The sequence below is a fragment of the Camellia sinensis genome, chromosome 12 (assembly GCF_055761805.1).
Source record: "Camellia sinensis isolate YWXY chromosome 12, ASM5576180v1, whole genome shotgun sequence".
NCBI classification, from domain to species: domain Eukaryota; kingdom Viridiplantae; phylum Streptophyta; class Magnoliopsida; order Ericales; family Theaceae; genus Camellia; species Camellia sinensis.
In genome coordinates this window covers 101,920,152-101,945,825 of record NC_138972.1, presented here as the reverse complement: position 1 = coordinate 101,945,825, position 25,674 = coordinate 101,920,152, and the positions used below count along the sequence as shown (strand labels likewise).

The following is a 25,674-nucleotide window of genomic DNA, read 5'->3' as shown; positions in this document are numbered from 1 at the left end:
CACCAAAAAATAGGGCATATGACATGCACTTTATACAAAAAAGTAAAAAAAAAAATTATTCATCACAAAAAATATAATTTTGTTTAAAAAAACATAACTTTGTTATTTAAAACTTTTAGAGTGTGCATACCAAAACTTCGTCGTTCACAACTTTTACCACAAACACAACTTTCACCACGAAATACATAACTTTTTTTATGCATCTTTTTTTTTTTTTTTTTTTTAAGTTCACATTGTGACATTTCTACAATACATTTTGCTTATAAACCTTATCGTGTGTAAACAAAATCGGATTTGGAATACTAATGACAAACAATGGTCCCAACTCATCACTTACTACTCTGACAGAGTGACAGCTGGGACCTCGAAAAAAGTGTGAGTAGAATCCCAAGAAAGGTATCACCTGGAGCCTCCAAGTTACATCTCTGTCTCACCCTCACATACATAAAATTAGTTGATTTTTTCTGTTCCAAAATAGGAACACAGACAGAGAAGTACAGCAAAACTAAAACCAAAAACAAAAACAAAAACAAAAACAAAAGCATTTGGGGAGCAGAAAACATCAGAGAACAATAAGATCAACTGATCAAGAAGAAGAATGCAGCATCAACTCATGCAGATGCAGCAGCAGCAGCAGCAGCAACCCATGGTCATGACTACTGACCACATCCAGCAGGTCTCTCTCTCTCTCTCTCTCTCTCTCTCTCTATTTGCTATTACTGTGGTTCCAGTAATGGGTATTGTTGTTTTTATTTCTTCTTGCTTTAATTTGCTTATTTATATTTTGTACCTGATATCCCTTTAACTCTGGGCTATTATATAGCTCGAGTATTTCTTCTTTTGGTTAACAGTTTGTTGTGATTTTATTGAGATTTTGGTTCAACTAATAACTAGTCTCTGATGTGGAAAGGTCCTCCATGCTTACTTGTTATTCATTGGTGGGTTGATGTGTTTGGCTATCTTCTGTTTAACGCTCTGGACTTGACACTAAGGCTCCGTTTGGATAGATAGATTTCAAATGAAAGGATTTGATATAGAATTTTTTTTTTAAAAAAAAAGGAGATTAAGCTATAATAGGTGAATTGAGAAAACTAAAAAGGAATAAATTAGAGATGCAAGACAAAATATTCTAGATGGATACTTGTGGAACTAAAATTCTTGAGCATGAATAATTTCAAGTAATTACTTTTACATTGTCATTTCAAATCCACAATGACAAAGCTCTTAATTTCATTCTTCAAATTCATATTTAAACTATCAAATCTAACTTAGAGCTACTCATAAAAAATGTAGTGTCAAAATATTTTCATTTCAAATCCAGAAATCCAAACACAACCTAAATGTTGAAAGAGGTTGATACATCTCCTCATCACCTTCTAATAATTTTTATCTTCCCCCACCAATTTTTTGTGGTACGTCCCTTATTTTCTACATTACTTTTGTAGATAGGTGTGGCTTTTGTCATATTTGATTGTCTCTTCCAATGTTGCTTTATGGGGCCTTCTGTATATGCTCTTTAATCCTATTTTACCTTTTGGATGTCCTAACCTAGAGCTAGTTATTTGGCCCAAAAAAATTGAGGGAATATATATATATATATCAATCATATTAAATAGTTTAGGCATAGCGTTTCTGATCATATTTTATTTTCATGGTAATTTATTTTCCAAAAATGAAAACCTCACCTTAGTAGAGCCGATAGGCAAGCTAGGCACAGTATTCTTGTTTGATTGGGTTCCAGACAGTGACTGATCTAGCTTTCTAAACTCACAATCAAACAATTTTCAAGATCCAAGTTTTATCTAAGATTTGGATGCTATTTCTAGTTTATTCTAAGCAACTAAACAGAGCAAACATTTCTTTAAGGCCATCCAACTATTTTTGTCTGAATTATTTCCTTTGCTCATAATAGCCTAATGAGATTGCATATGTAACCCTAATTTTACGAGTTAAATCGATTAGATTCTAAGGCTTGGCAACACCAAGGTCAGTTGAACCACAAACAGTTTAAGTGATGGATTGGTCTTGTCAACAGAAATGAGATTATGATAAGTGCTAAAATTCAATACGGACACTCAAAAGGGGAAGAAAAAAAAAAAAGCCGTACCTTCGGAATAGTTTTGATACCCAATGCTTCAAAATTTAGTGCAGCTTGCAAGATTAGTAGCAATCCTGTCCGCTAAACATCTCACATTACAAATTCCAAGACAACCTGTGTGGAGCTTAAACTCGATGAATCTCAAGACATTCGAAGAGAAGTATCCTTTTAAGGTCATGAGTCTGCACTAGGGAACTCGTCCAGCCCCAACCCGTGAACCTAGTATACAAGAGCCTCAAACAGAACGCATCCATAATCAACAAGCATATAAAAGTACCCAAAAAAAAAAGCATGTCTCCTAGAAATCAACAGAAGAAGCAAAAGACACAAGACTCAATATATATGCCTCTGTTTCTGTTTGTTTTTATGTTGGCTTGGCTCAAGTGTGCTTGTGCACCTATGTTGTCTGAACAACAATGTGGATCTGGCGTCCAATAACTTTTACCTTATAGTTATGTTAGTATTTGAATTTTGTTTCTATTTTTTAAATTTCCTTGGTGGCTTCAGAACACTGATTCCATATGTCAACATGAATATACTGATCCTTGCCTGGCAATGGACTAGCAATTAGCTGTAATGTCGATCTACCACATAGCTTATAAAGATGGTGTTTGGAAAGTGGGTTTTTATGTACGTTTTTTTAGATGTAGGATATTATTGAAGAAAAAAAATTTTGTGTTTGGGAAGATAGTTGAGTTTTTTTGGAGTTGGATGTGATATTTTGTTTGGATGTGTTTTTTTTGGTTTTGCAAAATTTTTGTCTTTTAGTGAAAAAAATGAGAAAAAACCCAACTACAATTCTTCCCAAACACCACCAAAGACATACTGAGTTGCTGATGAAGTATCAATCTGTCATGTATCATAACACATGAAATGCAGCTCCAATTTTAGGGGCACTGGCATGACTTGCTGATAAAGTAGATATCAAACCTCTAATTGGTCATTTTCTCTTAAATTACGATGCCGCTACTTGATATGTTATGCTACAACATGCTCCTAAATTCCAAAATCCTAGATTGACTAGTTCAACCATTTTTGGGACATTTGCTTTTATAACAGTGATTTAATCACTAACATTTCTCCCCGTGACCCACATTAATGCTTTTACTATCAAAAAATTTTGTTCTTTGTGATGATTGTGCACAAGATCAACAACTTTTGACAGTACTATAAACTGTATGCAATTTGCTACCTTGTGTGCTATTAATTTTATCGAAGTATGTGGCAAAGACAGAATATGGAACATATATTTAGCATATCTAATGGTTTTAGCTCATCAGCTGTTTAGCTTAACGTTTTCATTACAGGATTAATCTTTTTGTTTATCAAATTCATAAATAGGATATTACTTTTACGTAATTAACTCTACCAAACTTCTACATTTTTGCATGTGCAGTATTTGGACGAGAACAAATGGTTGATTTTGAAGATTCTTGAGAACCAGAATTCTGGGAAACTGAGTGAAAATGCAGAGTATGTATCCCATCTTAAATTTAAATGACTATAACTCTGTTTTGGAATAAGATTCTTAACTTTGTCATGAAATGACATTACTACCAAATTTCTTGCCTTTTTGTCCTCTCATGTTCTTCTTTCTAGATGCTCCCAACAATCATTGCATAATTGCGTAAAGGGGTTTTTACAACCTTTTTCCTTCACTACAGGAACCAAGCAAGGCTTCAGCAAAACCTTATGTACCTGGCTGCAATAGCTGATTGCCAACCACAAATGTCCTTCGTGTTTGATCAGGTAAAGTTGTTTTAAGGTTTTGATCAGAAATGGGTGAACATTACAGAATATCTTAGTGCTCAATTACAGGAATAATGGAATATCCCTTACTTTCTAGAAGTTCTTTCATCTATATCGCTACCTAAATCAATGAAATGACCAGCAACCAAAAAAATAATAAAAATAAATAGCATATAATATGGAATGTGTCGTGCCACAGTGTGATGGAGGATAACAGTGTCACAAAATTTTTCTCAAAGCAGTATTAGGAGGAAAGTGAAGGGAAGTGTAGATTAAGAGGGGAAGGAAAGGAGGAGAAGAGAATGGAGGGAAGCGTATCCCCCTTCTTGTTTGGTAAGATAATAATTAACCAAGGGGAATGACGGGTGAAATTTTCCTTCCTCTTTTTTGGTTAGACAATAATTATAGAGGAAAGGAAGGTGCAAAAGCCAAATAGATAACAATTAAAAATACTAAACTTGATCTTCTCACAAAGTAACGGGTATGGTTTATATTAAAAAATGCATTTAATAACCAACACTTCACTTCCCTATGTTTCCTCCCAATTTTGGAGGGGAAGAAAAGTAACCCCTCCTTAACTTCCACTCACCTTCTTAAAAACAATCCAAACATGGTGAATATTACCCTTTCCCATTTGTATCCTTCACTTCTCGTCCAATCCCTCTATTCAAACAGAAGAATCAGTCTCTCAAAATTTTGTGGGGAAGCCAAAAGAGAGAAGAATAGAAGTCTTACTTTTTCCTTGTAACAACCAAGAAGTCCTATCATATCTCTTGAATATCAATGAATTCAACTTTTTAGAAATTTATTCCAATAAAATTCTAAATAATGGTTAAGTTGCTCTGTTTTTGCCCTTTGTAAGTATTGTTTTGAGTCCAAATAATGCTCCTAAATAATATGCAATCGTTTCACACTAAGATATTTATTAATATTTTAAGTAGCATAACCATGATTAAATATTTATATATAAAAAACTGACTCAAAAAATTTACATCACTTTCCTTGTTTTTAAGGTTTTTAATTGTGTTGAAAAATGTCAGGACACTATTCTGAAGTGCTTTTAACCAAAGAGGTTGCAAGTTTAGGTTAAGTTTATCGATTCTAAGGATATGCATTTTTATTGGTCGTAAATCAATTTATTTTGTACTAAACCAGCAATTGTAATTGATATAATTGAATTAAAAACGCACAGTTGCTTTATTGACTTGAATTGAATTGGTTAATGAATATGTATATGAATTTTACCTTTTTAACATATTTACTTTTTAAAAATCCTTCATCTGATTTCTTATAACTATTTATCATTGCTAGATTATGCATTGGGCTTGAATTAGAAAATTTTAAGTTACCATTGACCACTTTGATTTAAATTATAATTAAGATGCGAGACAGGTAAAGAAGGGACTTCATTTGAATTAGGGCCTCTTTCAACAAAGTTTACAGAAGTTATTGGTTCAGGAACGATGATAGGACTTGGTTCAAATGGGGGGAAAGGACTTGCTAGTGCTTTTCCCAGAAACAAGAGAGAGTGAGATCAATATATTTTGATTTGGTCCTCGCTGGGTGTGGCAATGTGGCCAGCCACGGCCCACGTGCAGTGGATTATTGGGTGTTGTTTTCCGAATTAGTAGTATGTGGAACAGTTGTAGTCTTGCTTAATGGCTACACCTGAGGACTTTTAGTGTTGGGTTTGAGGTGAGTGTGATTCCATCTGAGGTTGTTAGACAGTTTTTGATCTTCAATAAAGATATCAGGTCTCGATAGGTTTGGGCAGGTAGGTCTCCAACCTTAATTATGTCTGCATAATTTTACTATATTTTTTCTGCAGACACTACTTTCTGTTTTCTGGGTAAAAAGTTGTGCAGTTTTGCATGCTTAATTTGAAGGTCACAACTTCACTATCTATTTAAGGTTCTGTAAATTCTGCAATTTATCTTTTATCCAGTCTATGTTCTTCTCCTTTGTTCTTTACAAATCCAGCCGGTATTGTTTACCCAGCTCTGGCCTTCATATTGATATTATTCCCTCTTGAACTACAAAGACGTCTACTCCATTGTTTGATTGAATGGATAACCCAGTAGTATTCTATCCCATAGAATGTTGGCCAAACTAACACAAAATAGAAATAATTCAATGAACCAAGTTTTTTTTTCTTTTTTTTCTTTTTTTCAATGGCAAAGATCTACCCTAGTTCTGAAGTGGTTCAATTCCAAGCTTGTGTCCATATCGCTTGGCCTCTAATCTAACTTTCAACCTCATGCTCTTCTTCACTTGAGGACTAGCAAAGGTAGTAGTGGGTTCCCTTTTTCCTTTACTTGGTAATCACAGCGAGGTTTCTTAAGATCTTATTTCAGGAACATATCTGAGCTCAACATCTAGCTGGTGCTCTAGTTCAAGGAGGTGCTGCACTTCCTTGTGTTCTTTTCAAGACCAATGGCTGAATGGCCAACTTCCAATTTCAGTATGAGAAGAAATCTAAAAGACCATCATGTGCATATGATAAATTGGCGAAAAACGAAAACACAACCAAGCAAGCCCTATATTTTATTTTCTGTATTCTACAATGCTCACTCGATACAATCATGCAGCCAGGAGCAAACATCATGCAACATCAACGACCTCAACAGATGACAACTCAATCAGTATCGGCAGCCCAATCACCCACGTTGTATGCTCAGCAGCAGCCACATCTGGCATTGCAGCAACAGCAAGCCTTGCACAACCAGTTTGGCTTCAACTTTGCTGTGACTACCGGCATACCCACACAGCTGAGTGAGACTAATGGGAAAGGTAGCTCTGCAAGCAGGGTAGCAGATGGTGCAAGCAATCAAGGTGTTGGGAGTTCAAGTTCCATGAAACACTCGAGGCAGTAACTTCAAACGGCAAGGTGCGAATGAAGGTGAGGCTCCATAAAAATTCTCAAGTAGGGAACTGAGAAGCAACATTGCCACAGGTTGTTGATTTCAGTGTTTTTAATGGAGATAGAACGATCTTGTCAACTAATGCTATTTTTGCCTGATAATGATGGTAAAAGCATTTCTAGCCAATAGCATGAACCATGCCCTATAGCATCTTGTAAATCTGTAGGTAAGTTGAAAGAATGTTTAAGACTCTTAATTTTGCTGCTTGGAGCGATTTTTATTTTTTATTTACCAGTACAAGAACATTAACTTGGGCTATTGTTTACTACTACTTGTGCGCGCATAGGAGTACGTCACATGAATCAAGTAACTTTTAGTCTAGACTTCTAGTTCCTTGTAATACTATGGACTACAGATCCCAACAAAAGAGATGAACAGAAAGAAGTATGAACTTACAATTTAGACTTATTTCTAGTAATTTACATAAATTGTCATCAAAACAATTACAATACTCGAAACAATCATCGTCATCAAGCTATACATACATATACAAATAGAATAACAGCAGAAACAAAATTACAGATGAACAATGAACTTATTTAGGCAAGAATGACAGCAGTACACACACCAGAGGAAGTATTTAAGTCTACAACTGGATGGTGCACATAACTGCAGTTTTGAAATCCAAATGATGATGAAGAGGTGGCTTTGTGATCAAGGATCTCCATGTCTTCTTCCTGGGATGATATATCTGCATTAACAGTGATGTCGCCTTCTTATGCTGCCGTGATCTTCTGGTCTCTGTTAAATCAACTGCATTCACAAGTGTCATAACATGCAATTCCCTATCCAATGCAACAAAACCAACCGATGATTCATCAGGGGCTTTTCTTGGTAGGCTTGTCTCCTTCCACCAACAGTTAGAAGCCATGTCATACCTGTCATATTGTAGAAAGATCATGGAAATTAGAATCCCTAATCAGACAAGACTTTTATGTACAGATGTGCACACTGAAAGGAAAAGGGATCATGGAAATTAGAATCCCTAGCCAGACAAGACTTTCATGTACAGATGTGCACACTGAAAGGAAAGAGCCGGGGGGGGGGGGGGGTTGTTGTGTTTCACTTGCATGAAAGAAAATAAAACACATGTTTAGCGTGAGGCATATTAACAAAACAATAAAAATCATGAACATGAACTTGCCAGGAGTAATTGCCATTGCAACTTTGGTCTAGCAAGTTTATTAGAAAAATGATACAAATCATGAACATGAACACCAACATACCATGGGCTCATAATTACCAAAACAATTGGCAAACCAAATTCCCATACATGAAACAGAAGGTAGATAACAATATATAACCCTCAGTATTGTCTACCTAGTCTTCCTGCATGGGCATTACCCAATATACATATGCATAAAAGTCCATGCATATTAGTGTGTGTATTACAAACTTTTTCATGAAACAAGTTCAACAACAATAATTTATAAAATGGTCGTCAAAAAACTCAAAACAGGTCCAAAAAAATTACTACTTTTTGAAGGATAAATAACTCTGAAACAATAATACTGGTTACAAAATTGTTGAAATATTGACATTAGGTTGCCAGGCATGTTTTGGTTTTTCAATTGTGCAGAGCAACCACAGTGGCAGGCATGTTGAACTACTTAATTCATAATTTTTAATTGAACCAGTATCTTATGACATAAATAAACAAAAAGAAGAAAGCAATTATTAAACATCAAATATATGATAATATTGCAGAGTAATAGCTGAAGTTAAATGAAAATGCAAAGTATTGCACGATCTGACCTATCTTATCAAATTGGTCCAAAAAAGTGACTAAATATGCTTAATAAATCAAATGACCCACTACTCCAGCTTGCTCCCTTCAATGTAATCAAGGTTTCCAAATACCATATCCATATTGATTTTAAAGACTAACTAAGAGATGTGTTGTGTCGGACATGACACTCTGGATATTCTGGAATGAGTGTCCAACATTTCTTCAACATGTCTTAATTAAAATTTTAAATTCATAATATCATATACTTTGGCCAAGTTTGGCAACCCAAAAATAATCCAACTTTTTATCTTTTTATCTTTTTTTCATCACATCACCTCTCTACTTTTCTGCATATCTTTTCATAAAAAGACAAAAAGTACACTTATTTAGGTCATTTCAAACAACCCCTTTATGTACACTTCAACGATACTACTTGAACCCTCCTAACATGGCTTGTGATGAATCTCTTTGTAGTAATAATGTTTTGCATTATTCAGAATCCAACTTGTGCCCTCTAAATATATGTTTTGAACATTTATAAAATGGATACATCATTTTATTTCAATGTTTACAATTATTTTACATTCTTCACATTAGAATGCAATTGTTACATGAATAATGCTATAATTATAGACTATATATGAATTTTATTTTTTTTAAAAAAATTAGTGGCATGTTACTTTTCCCGATCCCTTTAAATAACTTCTTCATACATTTGACATTAATTTATAAAAATATAAAACTTTAACGTATTCTAGGCATATTTTTTAAATATCACCATGTCCGCGTCATGTCCTGTACCATGCTACTTACAACTCAAACCAAAAATCAAGGCATTTGCTTAATAAATCAAACATATGGTTACAATTTTTTACAAATCAACAGTATAACGAAGCACACATCAAACAATAACCTGATCTAACTCTACCCAAACCCTTTAACAACAAGACCTGTAGTAATATAACATCACAAAAGCACTTCATACATTTATATCTATCCTCTATTCTGATTCCTCATTTAAACTAGAAGACTCAAATAGCCCCCCCAATAAAATGATATCTTTAAATTGGAGAATCACATTATCCAAAATTCAGAAGAAGACATCACTGCCAAATGTTCTTACAAAACACAAACAGACAACAGAACATGAAGAGCCCAATAAAATTCTTAAAACTTACCTGAAGATATCACTCCCATCAAGCATGAAAATGTCAGGAACATCCCAATCCTCATTCTCGACAACAACAATTTTCCCAAGCCGCCTCCTCTCCCCTTCCCCCCACATATCCCCAAGCTCCCGCCACTTCCCACCATTCTTCAAGTTCATCACTACAGCATCCTTGTAATACTCATCCACTGGAAACACCCCCGAAACCGTCCTTGATTCACCGTACCCACCCATCACCCAGAATTCTCTCTCCACCTCATTCCCAACGAAAAATCCAATGCACCCAGCTCGAAACCGCGGCAACCCATCCAAGGCAACCCACTCATCTTTACCAATATCATACATCTCCACTGAACTCATCCTACTCCCAGCAGCCCCAAACATGGTGTGTCGGGACCCACCACCGGCAACAAGAATTTGATCGGAATCCGGCACTGCCGCACAGGCAAAGCTCCCGCGAGGCGAAAGCATGGGGGAGAGACGATCCCACGATGAAGTGAGGAAATTGAAGCGAAATGTGGAGGAGGAAGAAGATGGGCGATCGATGGGAAACGACCGGGTGTCGAAGAGAGAGCCACCAATGACATAGAGATGGGGACCAATTGAAATAGAAGTGAAATTGCAGAGGCCATAGACATGGGGGTTGCAGGGCATGGGAGGGAGAGGACACCAAGCGAGGTTTCGAGGGTCGAAGAGGTAAGGGGAAGCGATTGAAGGGTCCTGAGGGAAGATACAGAGAAGGTGAGAGAGGCGAGAGATTGGGAGGTGTTTGAGACGGAAATGGATTAGGGTTTTGGAGGAGAAGAATATTTTCCAAGATTTGCATATGGATTTGAGACGGACATGGTGAGAGTAAGGAACGAATGAGAGGATTAGACCAGAAAGATCGTTCGGGAGGCCTGGAATTAGGGTTAGGTTTAGGGTTTGAGTTTGTGTTTCTTCACTCGAAAATGATGAAGAACACGGAGGAGACATTTCAAACAAAATTTCCAATAATCTGAATCAACTATACACGATCTCTCTCTCTCTCTCTCTCTCTCTGTGTTTACCCGAGAATCTGAATCAATACCTGAAAAACTCTGATATATGAATCAATTTTCTCTGCCTATATGCACACTATCAAGAAAATTCCAGCGAAAATTTTGATTTAAAAAAAAAAAAAAAAAAAAAAAAAAAAAAGTTCAATCTATCCACTTTCTACTCTGAATTTCTCTTGTAATCGTGTAATCTGCGTTTAATTCGCCTGTGATGTGTGAAACCGATACTATCACTCATACCCTTTATCAGATCAATCAATCTCTCCCTCTCCCTCTCCCTCTCCCTCTCTAGCTTTGTTTGTGATGGATGAAGAATATATGTATGTATGTATCACCTCACACACAAGAACACGAAGTGCTCGAGCGGTGGCTTCGGATGAACGTTTTTAACTTTGATTTTTTTTTTTTTTTTTTTTGACTTTTTAATTAATTGGCGAGAATATATTGTTTTAATAATTTTTAAATTTTTTATGTAAATATATATAAAACTAATATAGTAATTCAAAAATGTCTATGGGTCACTGAAGGTCATGTACGGAAGCTTTTCATTGATCAAAAAAAAATTATTTTTTTTTTTTTTTGTAATTTGAACGAATGGCACGCTGTCACCTCACTGGGGATCGACCCCAATAGAGTCTGTAGCAAAGTCCTATAGTAATTTGTTGATTTCATAATTTTTAAATTTTTTATATAAATATATATAAAAATAATAGGGTAATTTAGGTCAAGGTTAGCATATTTCAAATAATCTATTTTTTTATCTTTTTATCTTTTTTCTATTATATCACCTCTCTACTTTTTTACACATCTTTTAATAAAAAAATAAAAATTACACTTATTTAGTTCATTCCAAACAACTCCTTATAATAATTTTTTAATTAAAATATGTAACTCGAGGCCTAGCAACTTCCCAAATAGGGACCAAAGGCCATGTTTGATTCACAATATTAATAGTGAGGTATTAATAATCCTATTAAATTAGTGTGGTATTAATTATCCCACCCCTACCCCATTACTAATAATCCTACAAATTTGTTGGATTAATTATCCATTGGATTAATAGTCCTAAACCAAAATGTCAAAACAAACATAGAATAATTGGGCCCACAGATTAATAATCCTAATCCATACTTTAATCCTTCTAATCAAACATGCCCTAAGCGATTGATCGTTCTCTCTCTATCTCTGTGGCGGTTTCTTCTTTGGCAAGATTATCAGACCTTTCCCAGGAAAGGCGTGGAAGGAAAATGACAAGTAACAGTTTCTTGACACGTGACAATTTCCTGTAAGAATTTTTCTTTGGATGTGTTATAAATTTACGCATTGTTTGGTTTGTTTTTAAAAAAAAAAAAAAAATCGAAAAGATTATTTACAAATAAATTTTTAAGAGTAATCAAATCAAATAAATTTTTTTCAAAAAATTTCAAAATTTTGTTTGGTTATCTACTTTCTAAAATTATTCTCTTTCTCATACGCATCAAATCAATCACTTTTTTTAAAACTTTCTCCCAAAAATAATTTTCCAAAACTATTTTTGAAAAAAAGGCAAACCAAACAAGTTTTCATACTTTTTATCTCAAAAACTACTCTACAAACACAAACCAAACACACCCTTAAAATTTTAAAAATACTTAGGTCTCATTTGGGAATAGGTTGTTTTAATAATTCTTTGACTTTTTGATTAAAATATGAGCTAAAAAAACTAGTATGTTCAGGAATAATTTTTTGACTTTTTACGAAAAAACATGCAAAAAATGGAGAGAAAATAAAATATTTGACATTTTAATATAGGTTATAAGTTTTTTGATTTTTTTTAGTAATTTTTTGACTAAAATGTTAACATGCCAAACGAGACTTTAGACTCTTAATATTGGAGATTTTATGATTCTTAAAATGATATCAATCAATCATATATATGTATATGTGAGGGTAATTTGTATGGAAAATTGGGCCGAGCTAGGTAAATGGGCCGATTTGGACCGCAATACGAATGGCTGAGTAAAAAGGCCAGAGTTAGACCGGTCTAGGAGAATCTTGAAGTTACGCCGGTCCCGAGGTAAGCTCGGTCGTCACACTAAGTTAACTCGGTCATAATCTTGCGTAGGTATCTCGGTTACCATAGGCGTGGTTAGCTCGGCCGCACTATTTGGAACCAAGGCATGATGAAGACATAGCAAGCCTCACTCTTAAATTAGCTCGGTCTCCGCAGGGAAACCGAGGTACAAACTGCGGAGTAAAAGACCAGGCTAGTTGAGTCTCGGCCATGTGGTTGCTAGCATAGCATGGTCATTTTACTTCGGTCGTGGTAGCCCGGCCATAGAAGAACCATCTCACTTGGTTTAAGCAGTGAGGGGGGTGTTGGAGGATAAGGATTATCCTTCAGGAAGTTAAATCCTAGGAGGACTCTGCATGGAGAAGTAAAAGTCCTACTAGGATTGTGCCACACGAAACCTATAAAACTCACAAATATCACCTGCGAAGAGGTAACACACAACTTTACTTTCTGAATACACAGAGCTTTTGTCAAGCTTACTGACTTAGGCATCGGAGAGGTTTCCGGCACACACCCGCCGGCTAGCTCACGTTTGTGTTTTCAGGTGATAAAGCGACGACATACAGAGGAGCGCAGACTTGATCAACAGGATTATACGAGAAGGTTTATTTCTTTCCCGTACAATTGGCGCCGTCTGTGGGAAGTAACAGACAGGACAAAACCTCTTGATCAAACCTTACCTCTTTAGAAACAATGGCACACATTGAAGAATTGCCACAGTTCGCCATCGACGGGCAAACTCCAGATGGGGGTGCAAGGCGTGAGGGATTACCTTCTATCCCTCCCATGGCGGACTTGGAGTCCCAACGGCAAAATCCCATGAGGGATACAAGGGGGAGGAGGCGGACTAACAGCCCCCGTCACTCTCGTTCACGAAATCCTGACAGACAAAAGAGGATGATTGATCCTCAAGTTCTGGAGGACCGCGTGAAGGAGCAAGACGAATTAATAAGGAAGATGGCGGCCGACATGGATGCCTTGAAACGCCAAATGAAGGGAAAAGAAGTGGCGACAGGTGAGGGGCGCAAAAATAAGACGCCCCCTCGCCACTCAAAAAATCGTAGTAGGAATACCACACCCTCGCAAGAAGAGAGCAGAAGCCTCAGAACAAGCGATACTCAATCCAGGTCTTCCAGAACTCGTCACTCCAAGTCTGAGAGGACGAGATCTGAAAGATCATACACTGAAGGTGTAACAACCCTCATACTGTTTACCGATTTATGACTGATTAATTACCGATAACCATCGATTACCGCTAAACTGAATTGATAATGACTGAAACTGACTGATAATTGAACTGATTAAAAGTACTGAACTGACTGACTGAAATTGGAAACCGAATTGATTGAGTATATGTTAATTAAATTGCATTCTATCTGTTTGACTGTATGATTATCTGTTCATGCTTAGATGTTTAAACTGCTAATTGAAGGCCTTATCGGCGGCCGAACCAGGAATTGATTGAGGTTTTATGATCCTCATAATTAATATGATTTTATGGTATAATCACCTGAAAACTGATTAGGTATGATTAAATTAGATTAAAACAAGTTAATTGCAAAGTTCGTCGTAATTACCAACTTGCCACTAAGTGGGCCACTATCTCACACACCTTTGAGCCTTGTATACACTCATACACTTGAATCAAAAACCATTCCCTCAGCCTTCTTCCTTGCTCTTGCCGACTTAGAGAGAGTGAGAGTGAGAATTGAGTTCATTTTGTAGAGTTTTGCTTGATCTTGCTTGAAATTGAAGTGTTGATTGCTACTTTGAGCTCCTAGACCTTGAACACAAGACTAAGGTAGGACATTCACCTTCTTGTTGTTGTCTTAGAATTCATTCTTGCACAATTCATGCTTCAATTGTAGAGCTAAGCCATGTTTTGGTGCATACATGTTGTTATAGAGTGTAATTCATGCATGCATGTTGGAATTAATGAGTTTGGGGTTGAATTCATGGTAAATTGGTGCATGCATGTTCATAATTTTGTAATAGTCCATGAGTTCACCATGTTTTGAAAAGAATTAGCTCCTTAGAGCATCAAATTGGAGCTTTGAAATGGTTTGAATTCATGCATGTTTGCATGTTCATCTTGTGCTTGAAAAATGGTTTAAATTGAGTTTGAATTAAACACCATTGGGCTTTGATTTCTAAAAATTGAGCTTTGAAACATGATATCCTATGTGTTTACAAATGTTTTCCAGAAAATGGGCCCAAGAGGATCGGTTTTGTTGCATTTTAAACTTGGTTTTGAGCTTGGAGGTGCAATCTGGGTTTCCCAGATTCTGCACTTCCGCTCGAGCGGGGAAGTGTACGCTCGAGCGGAGAATCCGAGCATTCAGCATCTCTCTGCACTGTTTCGCTGTACGCTCGAGCGGAGGATTGGGCGCTCGAGCGGAGTCAGGTCTCAGCTCGAGCGGGTATCGAGCGGAGATTTCACCCATCCAGTACTTTTACAGTACGCTCGAGCGGGAAAGTTTACGCTCGAGCGTGTACCTTTGTTGCATGACCGCTCGAGCGGGGAAACCTGCGCTCGAGCGGGACTCTGTTTTTGCGAAAATTCTGAAACTGTTTTTAATTGTGCATCTTTGCATCCTCATCCCATTCTAGGCATTCTTAGGCCTAGTTTAAGGCATCTTGTTGAGGATATAGATGTAGAGCACACCGAGACATTAGGGATTAAGTTATTATCTTTCCCAACTGCGTAGCTTAGAGTGTGTTCAATCTGTTAACTGTGTAGGGTTGGCGACTGGAGAGACACGCTCTAGCACACCGTAGCCCAAACTCTGTGAGTAACGATTGTGTAAAGATATGTTCAACTGATATCTTTTGAATACTGAACTGAACTGTTTACTGAACTGGTATTACTGAATGAATGTATGTCCTTTATTTCCGAACTGTACTGTGGCATCCTTAGTACCTACTGTTTACTGTTACTGATACAGAGATCTCTGTCGGTTCCCTCGTGGAACCACTACTGTTTACTGACTGATGGCCATCATTACTGCTCGGTCTTTTAAGACCTACTGTTACTGTTATGCTAATGGATGTACCACATATGACTGTTTACTGTACTGAACAACTGAAACACTGATTGAATTGTACTGTTTTCACTACTGTAAGGACATTCATTCTAAACCCCTTTACGCTTTATGTTATTCACTGGGCTTTAGCTCACTGCTCATATATATATGTAGGTGTACAGGCACCAGATCGGAGCTAGGTGCGTCAGAGTAACTCCAGTTTTGTCAAGCCAGCCTATGTGCCTCACTGCGAGGTTCCGAGCCTACCTGCTAAGGCTTAGGGGTGTTTTAAGAATTCCCTCTTCTGTACTGTTTCACTGTTTTGTATAGACTGACTGTTCACTGTACTGCTACCTAGGGTTGAGCCCCTAGTTTGAATGAATGTAAATATTGTACATACTGTTTATGTATGAATGCATGAAAAATCTTTTTGGCATACAGACTGTCACAGCTCAATGGACACTATTTAATTACTGTATTGGCTTCCGCCAGGCCCTGTACTCTGTTTTACTGTACTACTGTCCTGTAGGCCTTCGGTAATCTCGGATTACTGGCCGGTTACGGTGCTAAACCCATAGGGCCGGGTTTGGGTCGTGACAGAAGGAAGCACGTATTGGCCCTCACATACGCACCAAACCAGATCTAGACAAACGGAGTTACCCAGATCATCCGACTTACGAACCGTGCTCGAAGAAAAGGCACGATGCAAGGAGGATGCCAGGGCACGGAATCCACACAGAGTTTCTGCCTTACAGCGGTTGGCTCCTCGGACGTATGGAAGCGTCGAGGTTGGAATGCCAATACCGCGCATTGCCTACGAACCAACGGACAAAGCATTAGCAAGGCTGCAGACTTCGCCGTTTGTTCCGGCGATTGAAAATGCGCCCCTACCATCAGGCTTCCTTCAGCCCAAATTCACTACATATGAAGGGAAAACAGACCCCTACTCACACTTGAGCCACTTTCGCCAGGTCATGGCTGTATACAGGTGAAACGAGGCCTTAATGTGCATACTCTTCCCATCTAGCCTTGGCGACCTAGGCTTGACTTGGTTCAAGAAACTTCCAAAGGGCAGCATAGCCTCTTGGGCGCAATTGGCAGAGGCGTTCGTAACAAGGTTCCGAACAAACACTAAAACCCCGGTGGAGATCGACCAGCTACTCTCCATCGACATGGGCGATAAAGAGACCCTAAGATCCTACAATAGTCGCTACTGGGAGACATTCAATCAGATTGGGGACTGCCTCACCAATCTTGCCATTGCACAGTATAAAAGAGGCCTTCCAGTCGGGAACAGACTAAGGGACTCGATCACCATGACGCCACCCCTCACCATGAAATCCTTGATGGAAAGAGTGCATCAGCACATCAGGGTAGAAGAGGATGGCGCACGTGCCAAAGCAAAATCTGGGGCGACCACAGTACCAGAAAAGAAAACCTCAGCAAAGGTCAATGCGGTAGATCATCAGAACAGAAGCGGACGTGGCAGGCGTGACAATAGAGAGGACCCCGGATAAAAGATGGTTGAGGATCCGCACGGCCATAACCACAGTATTCAAGAAACCGATCTATCGAATTTTAAGTGAAATCAGAGATGAGCCTTTCGTCAAGTGGCCAACTAAGTTAGGAGAAGCACAGAAGGACTATGACGAAAGATCACGGTGCACCTTCCACAAAGAAAAGGGGCACCGCACTGAAAATTGCACGCCATTAAGACAGCACCTGGAGGAGTTGGTGGCAGCAAGTCACCTAGATAAATACATCGAAGGAGGGGCCCAACCAGCCCCCCAGGACCATAACCACCCCAACGGAATGCCGATCGACGCCCCACCTCAAGGCGTTATCAATGTGATACATAGAGTCTTTGAACCTGAGCGTGTATGCGAACTCAGAGGATCAATCAAAAAGGCTGAACACTTAAGAGAGGTGCTAAGTGCCCAACCTGCCATCAAGAAGGGGAAGACAGAGGCAACAAACGTCATGTCTTTTTTGGATAAAGACTTAGAACGGATATATTGCCCTCACAATGATGCCCTGGTCGTCACTCTCTGAGTCAAGGATTTTGACGTCAAGCAGATTCTAATTGACCAGGGTAGTTCATGTGAAATCATGTATTACGAAACATTTAAACAATTGAAGCTACAAGACAAGGACCTGGCGCCAGCCGTATCTCCCCTAATTGGATTCAACTCCATGCCAGAATGGCCCGTCGGCAAAATAATTCTTCCAGTCAAAGCAGGAAGCGTGACGAAACAAATGGAGTTTTGGGTATTGAAGGTCCCTTCCACTTACAACATCATCTTGGGTAGAACATGGCTGCATGCCATGCGATCAGTGACGTCATCCTACCACCAAGTAATGCGGTTCCCCAACGATACCGGGGTAATTGAAGAAGTCTATGGCGACTAGATTATGTCTAAGTAATGCTTTGTCACGGTAAATGGCAGCCGCGCTGCCAAAGGATACGTTCATTCGATGGAAGAACCCGAAAGTAATGAACTGTTCGCAGATATAGGCAAAGCAGCTAATCAGAAAGCGGTGGAAGACTTGGTAGAGGTAAGAATAGATGAAAAGAACCTGGATAAGTTCTTTTTGCTCGGTTCGTCGTTGTCCAGCACTAAGAGATTAGAGGTTTTGGAATTCTTAACCTCTAACATCGAAGTGTTCGCCTGGACGCCCTACGACATGCCAGGCATTGATCCAAACTTCATCTGTCACCAACTTAATGTCCACCCATCTGCCAGACCAATCATCCAACGCACACGCAGATCGGCACTCCACCACGCCGAGATAGTGGCGGAAGAAGTAGGTAACCTGCTGGAGGCAAGAGCAAATAGAGAAGTGCACTACCCAAGATGGATCTCCAACACAGTCGTAGTACCAAAGAAGAATGGCAAGTGGCGTGTCTGCGTCGACTATAAAACAGTCAACAAGGCATGTCCAAAAGACAGCTTTCCTCTACCACGGATAGATCAACTAGTAGACCTAACGGCGGGGCACAACCGACTTAGCTTTCTGGATGCATACAAAGGCTACCACCAAATCGTCATGCATGAACCAGACCAGGAGGTCACATCTTTTACAACTCCAAGAGGACTGTACTGTTACAAGGTCATGCCCTTTGGCCTAAAGAACGCAGGGGCAACATTCCAACGGATGGTCACCAAGACGTTTGAACCATTGTTAGGCAGAACAATGGAGGCTTACATCGACGACATGGTGGTCAAGAGCAAGGATGAGAATGACCATCTCAAGGACCTAGGCGAGATGTTTGAGATCCTGAAGAAGCACAAGCTGCGCCTCAATGCATCCAAGTGTGCATTCGGAGTAGGATCTGGCAAATTCCTGGGCTTCCTTGTGACCAACCGAGGTATAGAAGTGGACCCCTCCCAGATCAAAGCAATTCAGGATTTGGAGAGACCAAACTCAGTAAAAGAAGTGCAGCATCTCACCGGAATTGCAGCTGCACTCAACCGATTTATCAGCCGGTCGTCAGACAGACTACGACCATTTTTTTAAGCATTAAAAGTCAAGTTCGAGTGGGACGAAGAATGCGACCGAGCTCTGGAAAGCTTGAAGGAATATATGTCTTCCCCACCACTGCTTGTTACCCCAGTACCTGGTGAAGAACTTTTCTTGTACCTGGCAATCTCTCAGCACGCAATTAGTGCAGTATTGGTTCGTGCAGAAGGAATCCAACACCTGCCCATCTTTTATGTCAGCAAGACATTGCTGGGAGCCGAAATAAGGTACTTGCCACTAGAAAAATTAGCATTGGCCTTAATGATGGCCTCCAGGAAATTGGCACACTACGTTGACGCCCACACCATAGTCGTCCTCACAGCTTTCCCACTAAAAGCTTTGTTTGAGGGGGTGAACTTTTCTGGGCGAATCTTGAAGTGGGCAGTAGAGTTGGGACAATTCGACATCAAGTTCCAACCCAGAACCGCAGTAAAGGCCCAATCTTTGGCTGACTTTGTCGCAGAGTTTACTCCTGGAAGTCATCATATCTACCCAGTCGACCTAACTGACACAACCAAACTAGGGATGGAAGTTGACGTCGGAATAACGCAACCCCTAGCAGAAGGTGCTCAGTCAAACTCCAAGGCAGACCAGACTGAAGACAGCAAGGAAGAAGCAAACCAAGACTCACCAACAAACAAAGACTTGGTACAATCAGATAGCGAGGGGCAAACAACAAGTATGGACCTTGAAGAAAACACCAGCAACATTCTTGACCCCACGACATCATCTGACCCCTCCACTTGCTGGAAGTTGTTCGTTGGAGAGATGTGGAAGCTCTTTGTGGATGGAGCATCCAACCGGCATGGTGCAGGACTTGGCAAAGTCCTCATCTCACAAAACGGCCTGGTTGTGGAGCAAGCAATAAACCTTGGCTTGCCAGCATCAAACAACGAAGCGGAGTACGAAGCACTCCTTGCAGGACTCAAAATAGCATCTTACATGAAGGCCACCGAATTAATGGTCTACAGCGACTCACAGCTGGTGGTAAACCAAATTTCTAGCGACTATGAAGCAAAGGATGATAGGATGGCCAAGTACCAAGAATTAGTCAGAACAGAGATCAAGAAATTTGAAGTAGTGAGGATAGAACAGATTGGCAGGGAGGAAAACAGCAGAGCAGACGAACTAGCAGGCTTCGCTTCAATAGCAGATACTTCCATCCCTCATCCGTTGCTCATCAACTTCTTACCAAGACCAAGCATTGAAGACCCCAAAGCAGAAGAAGTATGCTGCGCCGATCTAGGCCCCTCATGGATGGATCCCATCATACTATTCTTGAAAGATGGCGTCCTACCGGAAGAAAAGAAAGAAGCCAACAAAATTCGAGCAAAGTCACAGCGATTTTGGCTCTCCCCATCTCTGGCATTATACAAAAAGTCATTCTCAGGACCCTATCTAAAGTGTGTCCACCCCAGCAAAGTAGAAGCATTCTTATATGAAATACACGAAGGGGTGTGCGGAAGCCATCAAGGAGGAAGATCGCTAGCTTACAGGGCCATTTCGCAAGGATACTGGTGGCCATACATGCAGGCAGACTCAGAGAAATATGTGAAGAAGTGCGAGAAATGCCAAAAATTCGCACACCAAATACATCAACCAGCTAGAGAACTCCTACCATTGACTAGCCCATGGCCTTTCGCAATGTGGGGCTTGGACATAGCAGGACCACTTCCAACAGCACTCAGCAACAGAAAGTTCTTTCTCGCAACAACAGACTACTTCACAAAGTGGGTGGAAGCAGAAGCATTGGCATCAATCAAGGAAAAAGATGTGAAGAAGTTCGTCTGGAAAAATATTATCACTTAGTTTGGCATACCAAAAGCCCTAATCTCAGACAATGGCACTCAGTTCGACGGCAGAATCTTCAGAGGCTTTTGTGAAGAGTACAAGATAGAGTTCTACAATTCTACACCAGCATATCCTCAAGCAAATGGCCAAGCAGAAGCATCAAATAAGGTTGTCTTGGATGCACTGAAGAAAAGGTTAGAGAAGGCAAAAGGCAAGTGGACGGAAGAACTTCCTCATGTTTTATGGGCTTACCGCACCACACCTCGACGATTAACAGGAGAAACACCATTCTTCTTGGCCTATGGAATGGAAGCAGTAATCCCACTGGAAGTTGGCCTCCCCACAATTCGAAGCGAAAATTTTGATCCAGACTTGAATGGAGAAGCCATAGCATTGGAGCTCGACCTTGCGGAAGAAAGAAGAGAAAGAGCACTGGTTCACATTGCCTCATACCAACAAGAGTTATCCAGGAAATACAACAAAACGGTGCATCCAAGACAATTCAAGATCGGAGATTGGGTACTACGCAAAGTGATGGGAAACACCTTGATACCAGGAGATGGCAAGTTAGGGCCAAATTGGGAAGGGCCTTACAAAGTGGTCGGATTAGCTGGCAAAGGGGCATACCACCTGGAAGATGAGGACGACAAAGCCATTCCAAGGCCATGGAACACTGCCAATCTCAAACTATTTTATTTTTAAGCTTTTTTTTACGAATATGTGTAATTTTCCTTTCTCTCAATAAAACAAAGTTAATTCGTTTCAACATAGTTATTTTTTGTACGAGATTGTATTAGTAAGTTAAGGACATCAAAAATAAAGTTGGCTGGAAAAACTAACTTAGAGGTTGGCTGGATTAAACCAACACCCCTCCTAAGCCCAGGATAAGGATCCAGGCTGCAGGACGTTTGGTCGGAATAAGCAAACAATCTATTCTAAGTTGGCTGGAAAAACTAACTTAGAGGTTGGCTGGATTAAACCAACACCCCTCATAAGCCCAGGATAAGGATCCAGGCTGCAGGACGTTTGGTCGGAATAACCAAACAATCTATTCTAAGTTGGCTGGAAAAACTAACTTAGAGGTTGGTTGGATTAAACCAACACCCCTCATAAGCCCAGGATAAGGATCCAGGCTGCAGGATGTTTAGTCGGAATAACCAAACAATCTATTCTAAGTTGGCTGGAAAAACTAACTTAGAGGTTGGCTGGATTAAACCAACACCCCTCATAAGCCCAGGATAAGGATCCAGGCTGCAGGACGTTTGGTCGGAATAACCAAACAATCTATTCTAAGTTGGCTGAAAAAACCAACTTAGAGGTTGGCTGGATTAAACCAACTCTTATTACTCTTTAGCCAAAGCAAGTTTAAGGCTGAAGAGTGGTTGGCTGGATTAAACCAACTCTTGTTACTCTTCAGCCGAAGTAAGTTTAAGGCTGAAGAATGGTTGGTTGGATTAAACCAACTCTTGTTACTCTTCAGCCGAAGTAAGTTTAAGGCTGAAGAGTGGTTGGCTAGATTAAACTAACTCTTGTTACTCTTCAGCCGAAGTAAGTTTAAAGCTGAAGAGTGGTTTACTGGATTAAACAAACTCTTAGTACTCTTTAGCCGAAATAAGTACATCGGCTAAAGAGTGGTTGGCTGGAATGCTCAATCAGATTACTCAGCTGAGACCAGATTAAAGTATCTCGGCCACAATACTATTAGAAAGCAAGCTCAAACAGGAATTTTAACCGAGATAACAGTTTGAAGTAAAAAGATCATGGAAAAGTCATTGCAAGTACAAACATACAGATCAACCGAAATAAGAAAAAGGAATTTTTCATTCATCAAAAGAGCAATTACAAGGGAGGGGCCTTAGCCCGGTCACAAGAGCAAAAAGTAACAAACGAAAAAAAAGTGTAGAATCAAGTAAAAAGGTCTTCAAGATCGGCGTCAATATCGACTTGAACACCGGTTGCAGATGGAAGATCAGTCTCAGTAGCAACTGGCAAAACGATGTCAGTCGACGGCTCAAAAGTCAGGTCTTCAACCGTTGCCTCCAACCGAGCTGATTGATCATTGCCTTGCTCGTTGACTACCGGAGTAACAGATGGTTCGTTTTCTTCATCTTCATCATCTGAACCTTGCAAAAATTGTTGTTGGACAGAAGCAGCATATTCCGCCAGTGAGGCCGGAATAAAGTACTGCGGAGTATTGTAGACCTCGGTTTCGGGCCCACAGCCGAGCTGTTCCACAGCACTCCTCCAGCCACACTTAAAGAATAAGTCCTTCGCCCCCTCACACTGTGGAATGTAGAGGCCCTCCGCCTCTTTGAAACCTTTGGCGTTGGCATCACCGACCTTCTTCTTCAGATCAGCTATTTCGGCGTCTTTTTTCCCTTCAAGTTTGGCCAACTCGCGCAAGTATTTGTCTTTCACCGTTGCTGTAATTTTTTATTTTTCTGCTTCAGCCGAGCTAACAAGTTCGGTCAAGCGACCGTTCTCGGACTGTAGCTCGGCTATCTACTTCTTGGCTTGCTCAAGCTCGGCTGTTTTTGCCTCGGCATCTGCCATGGCCTGCCTGGTAGTTTTGCGGAGCTCCAGCACTTTCTTATGTGCAATGTTGTTCTTCTGAATGGCCTGCAAAAGAGTAGTGACTCTCTTTAGCTGGACTGACAGTTGGGAAAAGTTAGACAAAGAAAAGAGAGAGCCACTTACTAGGATCATTGATTTTGTTGATGACCGGATGGCCTTCAGCTCGGTGTTTAGTTGTTTGTTGTGGTGCTCCATGTCTTTTGGAAGGCAAACACTCTTGGCTAGATTGAAAGCCATCAAGTGATCCTTCTCAGCAACAACCGAGTCAGTTTCCTGAATATCTCGATTTTGAAAGGTAAGACTTGGAGCCCATTTGGAGGAGTCAGCTCGGTCAGAATACTCCAGTTGAGGGCTTGGTTGAGGGCTGGGCGGAAGAATGGTCTCATCCTCGTCAACAAGTCGTTGCTCGGTTTGGCTAGTCCGGGCACGCTTGTTCGCCCGAGATGAGGATGGCTGCTGGGATGGAAGGGCTACCACGGTCTCAGTCGTCTGACCGGTTTGTAGTACCTCGGGTCTGTTAGTTTCGGTTAGAAGCGCCCTTACTCTGCTCCTTTTTGCCATTTCTTGTTCGGCAGTCAGTGGGACGAGGTTGATTTGGGGCAAGGTTGGGTCCGGTTCTGGTGCGTCTTCAAGTATGAAATCGGTCACTCTGGCTTTTCAGCGACCGCTGTATCTGTAGGTCGGCTCAAAATTTAACAGCTTAGCCCAACTCCTTTCTTCAACACGTAGCGCGACACGGAGTGTGTTCAGGTTGGGGTAACTGTACAAGGATGCAAGATGAGCTGAGTCTACAAAAAGAATACAACTGTTAGATCGGTTATGAAACCAGAAACCGAAGTAAAACAAAAGCATGCATATAGCCGAAGTAAGTTATACCGTGGATTCCTTTTTTCCAGTTTATACGTCGGCCAGGAATCTGGGCTTGATGATCCTCAAAGTTCCCAGACACCTAGAAAAAATCGTCATCGTTTAAGTCTTTATCCGGTGTATATTTTATTATCTTCTCTCGGCGATGGCGTATTCTTAAATAGTAGACCCACCCATCTTCTTTTGATCCTAAGGAATATTGGTGGAATATTTCGGCTAGACCGAGGTTAAGACCGGCTTGGCGGTTTAATTCGGCTATTCCCATTATTATACGGTATGAGTTGGTGGAAAGCTGGGTTGGGCATAGTCGTGTTTGTCTAAGGAATTCACAAATTAATGGCTGGACTGGAAATCTTAGTCCGGTTTCTATTATTGAAAGGAGGGTAAAAGGTACGAAGCCCTCATTCCCCCAGGGTGTGACATCTTTTTTGGCTAAGACAAGTTGTACGTCGTCGGGGATGTTGTAATCCTTTCGGAATTCGGCTAGGCCTCCAGGGGTTTTTACCAAAAACCTATACTTCCCCATTTATTGTATAAATTATGAATAAATTAGTTCGGTCGGAAAACGGTGCTCAGTAGCTCGGTTGAGCGCACAGAGGAGTGCCTGGGCAACCTAAGTCTGCAAAGTGGAAAGCAAAGGTGTTAAGCACAGATCGTTGACCGTGCTACAAAATCAAAATAAAGATAAAGAAGTCCTACTTCAGCCTATGGGGGATGCTACAGGGTTTATCTCGGTTCAGCAAAGTGCTTGGTAGCTCGGATTGAGCAAGGGGTTCGATAGATCGGGTTGTGTGTGGGACTGGTTTTATACGGTTTGAACTACGGGTTTTGTTACTTCGGTCAAACCTATAGGGGCAGCTTTCTTAGTTCGGTTTAAAAACTAGGAAAGCTGGCTTAGCCCCGAAGACTTAGCTCGGTTGAAGGCAAAGGTTTCCAGTTTGCTTAGTTCAAACTTAATTCGGTTCGTTTATCTCGGTTAAAGTAAATCAGAAGGTGGTTTGACTTGGTGAAACTACTAGTTCTATGTGAAGTGTTAGTCCGGTGGGTAGCTTGGCCATGCAGGCACCAGCCACAAACAACTTTTTAGTTCGGTTATGTTGGGGTTGTGGATCAAAAGTGATGTTCTACAGGTTTCATGAAGT

General features: G+C 40.1%; 2 protein-coding genes across 2 annotated transcripts; one reads left to right on the top strand and one right to left on the bottom strand.

Moving 5' to 3' along the window:
- Positions 1–290: 290 nt before the first annotated feature.
- LOC145804688 (GRF-interacting factor 1-like) lies at positions 291–7,036 on the top strand. The gene is made up of 4 exons (XM_082899472.1): positions 291–676; positions 3,495–3,571; positions 3,763–3,847; positions 6,436–7,036. The coding sequence occupies exons 1-4, from the start codon at positions 599–601 to the stop codon at positions 6,718–6,720; spliced, it is 525 nt and encodes a 174-aa protein (XP_082755598.1). The 5' UTR covers positions 291–598; the 3' UTR covers positions 6,721–7,036.
- A 103-nt stretch (positions 7,037–7,139) lies between these two features.
- LOC114264696 (Galactose oxidase/kelch repeat superfamily protein) lies at positions 7,140–11,116 on the bottom strand. The gene is made up of 2 exons (XM_028205395.2): positions 9,676–11,116; positions 7,140–7,646 (listed from the first exon to the last, which is right to left on the bottom strand). The coding sequence occupies exons 1-2, from the start codon at positions 10,638–10,640 to the stop codon at positions 7,355–7,357; spliced, it is 1,257 nt and encodes a 418-aa protein (XP_028061196.1). The 5' UTR covers positions 10,641–11,116; the 3' UTR covers positions 7,140–7,354.
- Positions 11,117–25,674: the final 14,558 nt, after the last annotated feature.